The sequence below is a fragment of the Camellia sinensis genome, chromosome 6, assembly GCF_055761805.1.
Source record: "Camellia sinensis isolate YWXY chromosome 6, ASM5576180v1, whole genome shotgun sequence".
NCBI lineage: Eukaryota > Viridiplantae > Streptophyta > Magnoliopsida > Ericales > Theaceae > Camellia > Camellia sinensis.
The window spans coordinates 191553155-191565041 of NC_138966.1; the positions used below are offsets into that span (position 1 = coordinate 191553155).

The 11887-nt window shown below is 33.6% G+C and overlaps 2 protein-coding genes across 3 annotated transcripts; both read left to right on the top strand.

Annotated features, from left to right (window-relative positions):
• Window positions 1-444: 444 nt before the first annotated feature.
• Window positions 445-5346, top strand: LOC114278182 (putative prolyl 4-hydroxylase 4). Of its 2 annotated transcripts, none has more exons than XM_028220188.2 (7): window positions 445-682; window positions 830-887; window positions 986-1090; window positions 1767-1824; window positions 2938-3113; window positions 4466-4532; window positions 4754-5346. In XM_028220188.2, exons 1-7 carry the CDS (start codon window positions 531-533, stop codon window positions 5047-5049), a joined length of 912 nt encoding a protein of 303 aa, XP_028075989.2. In that variant the 5' UTR covers window positions 445-530; the 3' UTR covers window positions 5050-5346. The 2 variants fall into 2 exon arrangements, with proteins under 2 accessions (XP_028075989.2, XP_028075988.2); XM_028220187.2 differs by having other exon boundaries at window positions 473-682; window positions 4463-4532.
• Window positions 5347-8885: 3539 nt separating this feature from the next.
• On the top strand, window positions 8886-11640 carry LOC114278183 (histidine-containing phosphotransfer protein 1). The gene is made up of 6 exons (XM_028220189.2): window positions 8886-9349; window positions 9476-9606; window positions 10321-10389; window positions 10632-10703; window positions 10894-10966; window positions 11403-11640. Exons 1-6 carry the CDS (start codon window positions 9290-9292, stop codon window positions 11451-11453), a joined length of 456 nt encoding a protein of 151 aa, XP_028075990.2. The 5' UTR covers window positions 8886-9289; the 3' UTR covers window positions 11454-11640.
• The last annotated feature ends 247 nt before the right edge of the window (window positions 11641-11887 follow it).

Here is an 11887-nt window from a genome sequence, read left to right on the forward strand (position 1 = left end):
ACCATAAAAAATATACCTTAGACCTATGGGGGTAGCCAACACAATCCTAGTCCCAATAGAAGCCTAACTCTAATGGACTTAGGATTACTGCTAATCTTAGACTCCCGGTAGAATTAGGATAAACTCTTTAAGAGTTTTATCTTTACCCAAACTGAAATCTTCTCCCATTATAGAACTCTTGTCCCTTATCCACTTATCCCGGATTCCAGTATCTTCATAGATAACCTCGACCTAGCCGAGATGATCTCGGTGTCATGACCAGGACACATGGCACATCGGCTGGCACTTCGGTGACACCTCGGCCACGTGTTGTCATTCAAAAATTATGTTCCCATAATTTTTAAAAAAAACATTGTACAAATTAAAATTTCAAAATTCAGTTATCTTTCATAGCAAATCGAAAAGCAACGGCGTCGTTTTGATCCCCCAACATGCCAACACGATCCGTCGGCGTCAAAACTCTGACTATTTCGCACTGACAGTTATATGCAAAATTTTCCCGAGAAAATTAACAAGAAAGTTTTTCCTTTATGCCCATTCCTTTCTCCTCCGAAATTCATCTTCTAAAAATGTTTCGATTTTCGCTAATCTTATTGATCTCGATCTCGTCGATTATCTATGAATCTTCGAGCTCCTCGATCATCAATCCCTCTAAAGCCAAGCAAGTTTCATGGAAACCCAGGTACTCATGCTCTCCGATCCCCATTGTTTCATTTTCCGCCCTCTGTTTGGTTTCTGAGAAAATATAGGAAAGAAAAAAGAACTCGAATTCGAATCTCGTGTTTTACGTAATTCCTTCAATCAACTCGGCTCAATTGATGATTTGCAGAGCTTTTGTCTACGAGGGTTTTCTCACAGACGAAGAGTGCAATCATTTGATATCTATAGTGAGTGTTATTATAAATTATTGTCGATTTATGTGCATTTGTATTAATTCTGAGCTGATCGTAATGTGAATCATGTTTGGGATTTGGGAATGCACTAGGCGAAAACGGAGCTGAAAAGATCATCGGTTGCTGATAATGTTTCGGGAAAGAGCAAGCTCAGCCAGGTTCGAACTAGCTCTGGGATGTTCATCAGTAAAGCAAAGGTTTGTTCTTTGTGCACTTTGATCTAATTTTTTTGCTATTTTTGTATTGGTCATTGCATCTTATGCATAATCGCTCTTGTGACTTCTTTTTGAACTTAGTTGAAGTTTTTGATCGGCACACTTAGATAGAAACTTTGAAATAAGGGGAAATGGTTGTTGTTGTGAACATGTGCGAAGAAGAGCAAGAGAGCATTTCCAATGCTATTTTTTGGCGATGCTATAGTGCCAAAATAACCAAATTTTAGTAATGTTGGTTCAATGTTAATGTAGTCATATTTTGGCACAATCACCCTATAATTTAATCTTCACTGTCCAAAGTGATCGTGCATGTTAATTGTAATTCTAGGCAGAAAGTCAACCGGCCAAAGCTGCCAGAATTTGGCATTGTGCTATACTTGGTGGTACAATGCCAAATTTTGGCACATCATTGGAGTGGTTTTTTTTTTTGTTCAATTGCCAAATTTTGGCTTTGGCACCTATGCATTCGAGTTGCTCTAAGGTCTAAGCCAAGAAAGTTTGACGTTGAAAGTTTAGTGCAGCTCTTTAAAAGCATTAGGTTGTTAAATTGAATACTAAATAGATTCTTTTGGAGGCATCTCTCTCTCTCTCTCTCTCTCTCTCTCTCTTTCTCACACACTTTTTTTCAATTTTGTGTATAAATGTTATCTGATTGTAGGATCCTATTGTTTCTGGAATAGAGGAGAAGATTGCAATGTGGACCTTCCTACCTAAAGGTAAGCCATATGCTGATAACAAATACTTGATTCAAGCAGAATTTTCTTTGTAAGTCATCACTCGTGGATAATTTTGTAAAATTCAACAGTCCAATACGTTATAAACTGATGCTTAATTTGGTGCCTTACCATATGCGTAATGGTTTTTATTTTATGTAATTCAATTTCTTCTTCTTTGGGGGGTTGTGGTAAGCAAGGATTTATTCAGCAAAGAGACTAATACTACAAAAGTATTATTTATTCCTTTATTGAAGTCCACTGAAATTCCTTTCTTTATAGAAATAGCATGTTATTTAATCAGGAGTTCGATGCAGTCTCTCAGAGCTGGCACCATGGATCCATTTCCTCCCCGTTGAACTTACTTTTAAATGTTCATGGTTTATCCAATTTTACAATTTTAAAGTTGCTACAATAAAATATATGGAAATCTGAGTTTCTCAACCAGTGGATACTGGAAGAAGCTTTGACACTCCAGCTGCCTACTTGGGTACTGGTCTGAAAATTATATGAACATTATAGATTCTTGTATCAGTTATTCTGTAGCTTTCTCTCTGTCATATATGCTGTTTTAGGTAGTGATGCTGCATGAGAGGAGATACTTTGAATCAAATACTGTAGCTTTCTCTCTGTCATATATGCTGTTGATTTCTGTTTTTGAATCAAATACTTTGTATATCAGAATGCCTGCATGTTATCATTGCAAAAGCTTTTCTTTCCAATAGCCTGCTAGTTGGGTATATCTGCTGTCTAAATGGCAGCACTTATATCTTTGCCTTGAGCATAAAGTTCTGATAGTTGGCAGTACAATATGTCTATGTCATGTAATTAAAAATGGGAAGATAGCACAAACAAAGCTAGGTAATGGCTTATCGTGTTTATTTGCATACTGCTAAAGTATGTTGCTGTTATGCCACAAATGCTGCCGTGGCAAATTAGAATTGACTAAAAATGTAACTACTTGGATGAAAATTCTGAAATTGAATGGCCAAATTGAAAATGTTTCAGACCATGTCTGTAAAAACTAACAACTAAATGAAGCTGAACTTGAGAACTGAGAAGAGATGTATCATTGTCTTCATGGCGCAAAGTTTGATTTGTGTTGCTTTTTGCCAGAAAATGGGGAAGCAATACAAGTTTTGAGATATGAGCATGGCCAGAAATATGACCCACACTACGATTATTTTCTTGACAAGGTTAATGTTGCAAGGGGTGGACATCGCATAGCAACTGTGCTAATGTATCTTAGTGATGTGGCTAAAGGTGGTGAAACAGTGTTCCCCTCGGCAGAGGTTAGTTCAAAATTCGTCCTGATTTCAGTTGAACATGACTGATAGTATTTCATAATTATTAAAACTCCAACCAGCTCCTCTTCTCAATATCCAGTCATTCACTTATCCTGAAATTTTGCTTGCTTATTCTTCTTATTTTTCCTGTTAAAGTGAAAATAAAATTTGCTTATAAATATAAAACAGTGTATTACATAGCATATTTTAGTTGATTTCCTTAATTATATGCTTGTGGATCTGCTTGTCCTGTTTTCGATTGCTGATTGCATGAGCAATGACCCAAACATTGGATCCGGTAGCCTGCATTTTATATTATCATTTGAAGGGATATGGATTTTGCAGTACATTCCAGTGAAAAGCTGGTTTTGCTAGGTAAGAAAATCGTGACAGTGAGTTGGCAAAATCTGAATTAAAAGGGGGTTAAGGGCGTAGGGGTCTTCTTTGGAATGGATCATACCAATGAGGAAATAGAAATAAACTTGAAAAGAATCCATCAAGGAAACTTAAAAATTTAAACAAAACTTTTTATTTCCTAATCAAATTCCTAATCTTTCAGGTGTTGCCTCTTGCCCCTCCCAGGATACATTTTTATTCCTCCTCATTGATCCACCATTACATCAGTTTGGCCAGCTTTGTGGAAGCATATGTGCTTGCTGGTTGTAGGGTAGTTGGTTGTTTGGGTAGTCAATTAGTGGTAGATTCTTTGTGGGTGTTTGGGAAGTGGGTTTGTTTGTAGGTTTTTTTAGTTGTAGGATATTATTGGAGAAAAAAATTTTTGTGTTTGGGAAGATAGTTGGGTTTTTTTGTGGTTGGATGTGATGTTTGTGAAAGAAAAAGTGAAATGATTATGGGGTTTGATGTGATATTTTGTTTGGATTTGTTTTTTTTTTTTTGGTTTTGTAAAACATTTGTCTTGTAGTGAAAAAAAAAAAAAAAAACCAAAAATCAAGTTCCCAAACACCGCCTATATGTGTGATTTCTGCTCAGGTTTTGATTTCGTGGTTTTTGAGTAGAAACTCTCCATTTTGGTTTGAAGGTTTAGATTTGGGCCTAAGGTTGTCTTCTGGTCTTTGTATACTTTGCGAGTGCATGGGTCACGCCTTCTCAGGTGCTCCTTGTGGAAGCGCAAAGAGAAGTGTGTGTGTGTGTGTATCTCAAAATACCATAATTCTGTTCTATGGGTATCACTGCTTGTCAGTTCATTTTTATTTATCTATGAGAATCTTGTTATTCTTTGTTCTACGATGCATTTTTCTGGACCTTATAGTAATGCATGCAAGGAACCATTACCAGGACCTGTTGCTCTGTGTTTTTATCGAATGTAACTTTAATGATAAATTATAAACTGTCAGCAGGAGGCTCCTCATCACAGTTCTACATCAGATGACGACTTGTCTGAGTGTGCAAAGAAGGGTATTGCAGGTGGGTCACTTCAACACATCATAATTGCTTTTTATGAACTCTGCTGCTGCATTTTCAACTACTTGACACGCCTCCTCTTCTTATTCTTCTTCTTCTTCATCCTCTTCCTTTTTTCTTTTTTTTTCAATTTGGAAACACCCAGTAAAACACAATCTTTTCCCTCCTAAACACACATTAATGTGTACTAATTGGGCGTTGTTGTTGTTGTTGGAAACACCCAGTAAAACCACGAAAAGGGGATGCTCTCCTTTTCTTCAGTCTCCACCCAACTGCTATTCCAGATCCTCTGAGTCTTCATGGAGGATGCCCAGTGATAGAGGGTGAGAAGTGGTCAGCAACAAAATGGATCCACGTAGATTCTTTTGACAAGGTCGTGAGACACGGAGGTAATTGCACGGATGGGAATGAGAATTGTGAGAGATGGGCTGCCTTAGGGGAATGCACCAAGAATCCAGAGTACATGGTGGGAACTCCGGAACTTCCAGGATACTGCAGGAGGAGCTGCAGGATATGTTAGCGTGTGAATCCATGCTTTCGAGGTACAACAGTCTGTTGTATTGTTCCACTTTTCATTCTTAACTCAAATTTTGTTCCTCTGTGAAAGCTGTCATTGTTACTCATTTTGAAATGTTAGCAATCCTTGCCGTTATAAGCATTTTTTTTTTTTTTTGGTACCAAGCATGTTAATTCCTGTTCATTTTGGTTTTGAACCATCTTCCCCCCTTATTGAGATGGTGCAGAGATTCGTGACCTGAAATTTGGATAGTTTTGATGTGAAACTAATGACGTGAAATGTTAGCATTTTTATGTGCCATACAGTCCAGTCGTAGTCTCTTATCATCCAATATAGCAGCTCCAGGTCAGCTTGTTTGCAACCCTATTTGTTGGAGGGTTTTTCGACGTGCACTTGCGAAATCCTGTAGGACTGCTAAGAATGTCCCTTAAAATAAGCATACCCATGGGGTTGGAGATATCTTTGTGGGTTTGCTTCAAATTTGTGTCTTTTTTTGTCAATGGTTTTAACCTTGTTCACCAACCTTTTTTATGTTGTTTTAGTGGGGCAATCCACTAAGCCATGTTTGCTTCGCTGATTAAGGGGCGGGATAGGATAGGATTATTTCTTTTGGGATAAAATTATCCCACATTTGATTCACGTTTTGTGACCCAAGATAAATCATCCAAGGGTTTCTTCGTAAAATGACTAAATTACCCTTGTTGAGATAACTCATAGATGTGTGAAAAATCTAACCCTGAATGGTATATGACAAGATATAGTGATGGTTGAGCCGAGAGAGTAGTGCTCTTAAACAATGATAATTGATTCTCTTATATCTAACGCAATGTATGAAGATAAAGTTTAAAGGCAACATAACACATTCCTCACATGCTATTATTCTAAGGGGGTAAATTATATATAAGTAGAATTTTTGTATGAAATTTAGGGTTTAGAGTTTCATACAGAATAATATGACTTTCTGTAATTTAATAATTTCAAGATAAAACACTCGTTATTGTGACTCATAAATAGAGTAATCTTATCATTGTTTGGAAGCCAGCTCTCATAATAAGGCATGGCTTGATCAATTACTATAACAGCTTTCAAAAGGCTAGTACATATTCTTTTTAATTTTAAAATTTCATAATTGGTCTATCAATATGAGAAAGAATCTTCATTCCAACTCAACATGAAGAATACAATATTGTAATGTCTCCAATTAAAGAAAAGGGAAGAACATTAGACTCACAACTAACTCATTGGAGTCACAAACATAGAAAATCAATCAAATAATAATATAATTCTCTGTCTATGTTTATGGTGTAGGTGTCTCAAAGAGAGAAGACCAAACCAAACACCATAGCAAAAAAGAAAGGAAAAAAAAAAAAAAAAAGTTAGAAAGACATTTTTGAATTGTTTCCTTCTTTGTTATCGAAGGACTTTTAATAAATTAAAAAAAAAATTAAAAAGCAAACATTATAAAAATAAATTGAAAAAGTGTGATGTGACACATGGAGTGGTAAGTTCAATGAAAAGGTTAAGGTGGAATTGTAGAATATAATCAAGCTTTTTACTCATGAATAAACATTCTCTTATTATTAGCTATTGTTTTTTTACTGATCAGGAATACAAGAATACGAGAAGAGCTTTTTGACTTGAGGTTTAAAAATTACTCCTAAACTTAAACAAGAAGGGATTGAAACCTTCATTGATAATGTGGGGAGAGCATTCCTAGTTATAAACTCGGATTTTTATTTATGGGAGTTTATAATAGATTGTTTATTCTCAAAATCAAATAAATTGTAAGAGATTTTGTGTTGAGTGGATAAAGTACTTTCTTAGGTCTCGTTTGTCAACTATATATTTTAATTAAAAATCTAAAATGTTATTATAAGTTGTCACATTAAGCTCTTTATTTTTCTTCATATCTTTGTATAAAAAGTCAAAATATTACTAAAATAGTATATTTCCAAATGAGGCCTTAGTTTCGAGCAAACTTGTAGAGTTGTAACTTGGATTATTATAGCATACAACAGCGCTACCGACCCCCAGTGAGCTGTCCAGCTCTCATTCGCTGAAAACATAAAAAAAAAAAAAAAAAAAAGAAAAACTGTTTTTTTCGCCCAATCACAGGGCGCCACCTCACTGGGGGTCGACCCCCAGTGGGTGTATGAGGCATTTCTGTTATAGCATAAGAGGAGTCTTAGGAAATGATTTAACTTAAAAGACAGACTGCCCATGGTGATGGAGTAAATTACCAGTTGTCTATTGGGATTTGAGCTTTATTACTATATGTTATGCAATTTTTTTTTCCCTCTATTCCCTTTAAAAAAAAAAAAAAAAAAAAAAAAAATTCTCTACAAAAATAAGACGACCAACCATAGCACAAATTTTCTACAATCATGGAAAAACAAGCATGACTGACTTGAGGTAAACTTCCAAGTCAAGTCAACCAAATGTTGAACTTTTGGATCAAAACTATTATCTGCAAAAACAATTTTTGATTTTGAAAACTGAAATATTTACAAACTGTACTGACCACATGTGATTGAAACTTTTAAAACACACTCCACAAAGTTCTTAACACATTTATTTGGGGAAGAGTTACGTGATATCAGTTTTTGATTGATCAAATGTCAATTTTAATGCCTGATTCTCATTTTTAGTAAAAAAGCATACCTAATTTTAAGTTAAAAAGCATACCTAATTTTAATTTTCAATTTTTTTTCCCACCCCAAAAGTAAACTTTAGGGAGTTCGAAGAGGATAAGAATCTTTTGTCATATTTTTTTATAATCATTTTTTAAGGTAAATTATACTCACCTCCCTCAAATTTTTTTAAAAAATACACTTAACCCCCACTTTTAACATAATTATATTTACACCTATCTCCTTCTGTGTTTTAATTCACGTACCACTTTAATTTTTTTTTTTCATCAATAACTCATAAGTCGTATGAATGAGAAAATAATGTTATCATATATAATCTACTAAAATGTATATTTACTTTTGTTTATTTTAATATTTATCCACCATCTACATTAGTTTTGACAGTTTTAATTTTATTAAAAAGGAGATTATTGTAATTATGTTAAACTTGTGATACTAATTGTATTTGTCTCAAACTTCAAGAGAAGCAAAAGTAATTTATCTTAATTTTTATTGTATTTTTTTTTATCATAATAAAATAAGTCAATAAAGTATATAACCTAATAACTTAAAAAAAAAAAAAAAAATATATATATATATATATATATCACATACTCTATTTCAGTTAAAACTTAAAAGCATACCTAATATGAAATTTTAACTATTCTTCTTCCATGGTTTTCTTACAAAACAAGTCAACAAAATACAATAATTGAATAAATAGAGTTTAAATTCAAATAGAAATGTATCAAAATACTATATATATATATATATATATTTAAATCTTACATTTAGAAAAATACAAATATATACTTTTTGAGATTTGTTTAAAATATAAATTATCTCCTGTAGTTTTGAAAATTATACATCACCTTTTTAAATTTGTAATTGCATAACAGATGGTCCATTTTATTAATAAACCATTTAGTAAATTAATAATTTTTAATAATATTAGAATTATATTTCAATCAATAATTTTGATAATTTTATTATTGCATAGTAGAGTAGTTATGAATTTTTTTTTTTGTTAAATAAAAAATTCTAATAAGAGATTATTTGTAATTTTCAAAATTATATAAAATAAAATATAAATCTAAATAGTGTATTTGTAATTTATTAAAAAAAATAAAAATATCTTTTTTTTTTATTATTATTTTAACTTTAAATCTAAACCGTTAAATTGATCATGACATAAGATCTGATTGGGTCAGAGAGGCTCATAAATGATGGGATAGGGAGGGAGGGCTATTCTGATTCTCTGTGACAAAACAGAGCACCAAAATCCAGATAAGGAAAGTAACATTAAAAAGGTAGCAAATACACACTACTTTTTGCTCTCTCTCACACTCTCTCTCATCTGCACATTAAATTCACCAAATCCCTTCTCTCTGTCACACACTCTCTCATCTGCACATTAAATTCACCAAATCCCCTTCCAGGATTTATATATAAAGGCCTTTGATTGAACAATTATTCCACCAAGATCTGCAATATCAGCCAACCCACCACAGCTTTTATTGGGTGTCACTGCTTTAAGAAGCCAGAGAGAGGCTTGTTCATTTGTCTCTGTGAAGAGAGAAGAAGAAGAAGAGAACCAAGAAAGCAAGCAAAGCATGGAGGTGGGTCAGTTGCAGAGACAGTATGTTGAGTACACAACATCGTTGTTTCGTGAGGTAATAAAAAATGAACACGTAAATGAATGATTTTTATATAGTATATTGGTTTGTTTTGGTTTTTGTTGTTTTGGGTTAATTTTTGTTGATTTGTTGTTGTGTTGTGGTTGTGTTGTTGGGTTGAAGGGGTTTCTTGATAGTCAGTTCACACAGCTCCAGCAACTGCAAGATGAGAGTAACCCTGACTTTGTGGTGGAAGTGGTGTCTCTCTTCTTTGAAGATTCTGAAAGGCTTCTCAATGATCTCAACAAAGCTCTGTGAGGACCCTTTTCTCTTTCTTGAATTGCATATTGTATTTTATTTTATTTTTTATTTTTTCAGAAAATTTGTTTGGCTGACTGTTTCTGAAAACTGAAACCTTTTCTTTCTTGGATTATTAGGGCCTGTTTTTGTTTTTTGTTTTTATAAAATTGGTGTGGCGAACTGTTTTCGAAAACTGACCCCCCCCCCCCCCCCCCCTTCTTTCTTGGATTGCTGGGGCATGTTTTGTTTGTGTTTTGTTTTTCTGATTTCCTTTATAATATATATATATATATATATTTGGTAAACTGTTGTGTCCTGTTGGATTATTGGGGCCTATTTTGTTGTACGTTTGTGTCCTGTTGGATTATTGGGGCCTATTTTGTTGTACGTTTGTGTCCTGTTTTTATTTTTCAGAAAATTTTGTTTGCCGAACTGTTTCTGATTTTTTTTTTTTGGAAAGAACCCTCTTGTAAGAAATCTCAAAAAGTTAGTTTTTAAATTTTCAAAGGCTGTTTTCGCACCAAAATGAAAAAAAAAAGAAAAAGAAAAAAGAAGAAGGTGTTTTTGATTTTTCATTATTTTTCTTTCCGAAACATGAAAACAACATTAAAGAAAACGAAAACAAAAAACCAAACAGTGTTTCTGGGTATGATTTAGTTTAGGATGGCTTGAAAGGGCAACATAAGATTTCTTCCATGTTCACCCTTAATCTCTCTTTCTTTACACAGAGATCAGAAGGGTGTGGATTTCAAGAAGGTTGATGGCAACGTTCACCAGTTGAAGGGTAGCAGCTCCAGGTATGCACATAAATCATTTTCACCTTTTCTCCAAGCCTACATGTACAAGTGTTTTTGCATAACGTACAAGATTTGCAATGCATGTGACGGGTACAGAGATAAATTGAGTGGGTGTATTTTTAAACGGGTGTATAGAGAAACTGAGACGCAGGTTTATTAATATGAAAATTAAGAAACACATGTTTTTTGTTCATTTTCTAGTCCATAACGTTTTGATGAGATTGAAATGAATTTTGTAACAGCATAGGTGCAAATAGGGTTAAAAATGCGTGCGTTGCCTTTCGCAACTATTGTGAGGAACATAACACTGAAGCGTAAGTATTGTTGTTACTCATATTATTTTATTTCCCTTTTATTTTACTCGATTTGATACCCAAGATTTTGTTTTGATTCCTGTTTTTTAGATTGATTGTGTTAAATCAATCTGAAATTTGGAATTAGTTCTTAATGGGCCACATCCATAAATTTTTTGATGTTCTTATCAAGAGTGTTGGGTGCATACAGGTGCTTTGGATGCCTGCAACAAGTGAAACAAGAGTACGTGCTTGTGAAAAACAAGCTTGAAACTTTATTCGGGGTGAGTACATTAATCCTGTGTTTGGTTAAGAGATTTAAGAATAGATTTGGAAAGAGAAATGAAAAAGGTAAGTGAAATGTAAATAAAATATACTTATATTTCACCTAATTTCACACATTTTTTCTTTTTTCTTTTTTAAGTCCCTTTCTAAATCCCCAACCATACATAGCATAAGTTTCTTTCTCAAAACATATCTTTTTTTGTGTTTTCAAGAATAAAAATAATGAAAAGTTCGGAAAAACCATCATTTCTTTTTAATTTCCATTTCTAAAAGCAATTTCAAAACAGTTTGCTAAACAAGTTTTTTGTATCAGTTTTCATTTTTCTCTGTTTTGGAGAACAAAAAAAAAAAAAAAAAAACGAAAACAAAATCAAATGTGTTGCATTTTAGCATATTCCCACTCCCAAGATTAAAGGTTCCTTTTTCGATTTGCAGCTTGAGCAAAAAATTTTGGCTGCTGGTGGATCAGTTCCCATGATGGAATGAGCGATTTTCAAGGTTACAAAAATACAGTCAATGTGAGTAAAATTCGGGGTGGTGGTGTTATCAAGCTTTTGTTAGTTGTTTTTCAAATGTTCACTTGACCTAATCAGTGGTTCTATAAGCTACTGAGCTTGTGCTTGTATGAATTTTAAGAACACCTTTTTAATGAATTAGCTATTTGATGACCTAATTCGCTATATGATGTTTAGTTATTTCATCCATTTTCTGCGTGATTAATGGAAAATTCTCAATGCTTGGAATTCAAATTGTTCTAGATTTTTGATGCGGTGGCTTTGTGAAAAACGATAAAAACATACCAACTGTGTAAAATACAAAAGTATTGTCTTATTCCGCATCATATTAATGACAACAACCTTAACCCAACATTATAAACCACTCACATGAAAAGATCAAAGTGAGATTTGAAGTTAAATAAG

Excerpts from the sequence above, each read along its gene's own strand:
- LOC114278182 (XM_028220187.2), top strand. The coding sequence starts at position 531 with ATGCCCATTCCTTTCTCCTCCGAAATTCATCTTCTAAAAATGTTTCGA. Across the intron at positions 3,114-4,462 it reads CAGTGTTCCCCTCGGCAGAG|CAGGAGGCTCCTCATCACAG; the intron begins GTTAGTTCAAAA and ends ATAAACTGTCAG. Across the intron at positions 4,533-4,753 it reads TGCAAAGAAGGGTATTGCAG|TAAAACCACGAAAAGGGGAT; the intron begins GTGGGTCACTTC and ends GGAAACACCCAG.
- LOC114278183 (XM_028220189.2), top strand. The coding sequence starts at position 9,290 with ATGGAGGTGGGTCAGTTGCAGAGACAGTATGTTGAGTACACAACATCG. Across the intron at positions 10,704-10,893 it reads GAGGAACATAACACTGAAGC|GTGCTTTGGATGCCTGCAAC; the intron begins GTAAGTATTGTT and ends GGGTGCATACAG. Across the intron at positions 10,967-11,402 it reads AGCTTGAAACTTTATTCGGG|CTTGAGCAAAAAATTTTGGC; the intron begins GTGAGTACATTA and ends TTCGATTTGCAG.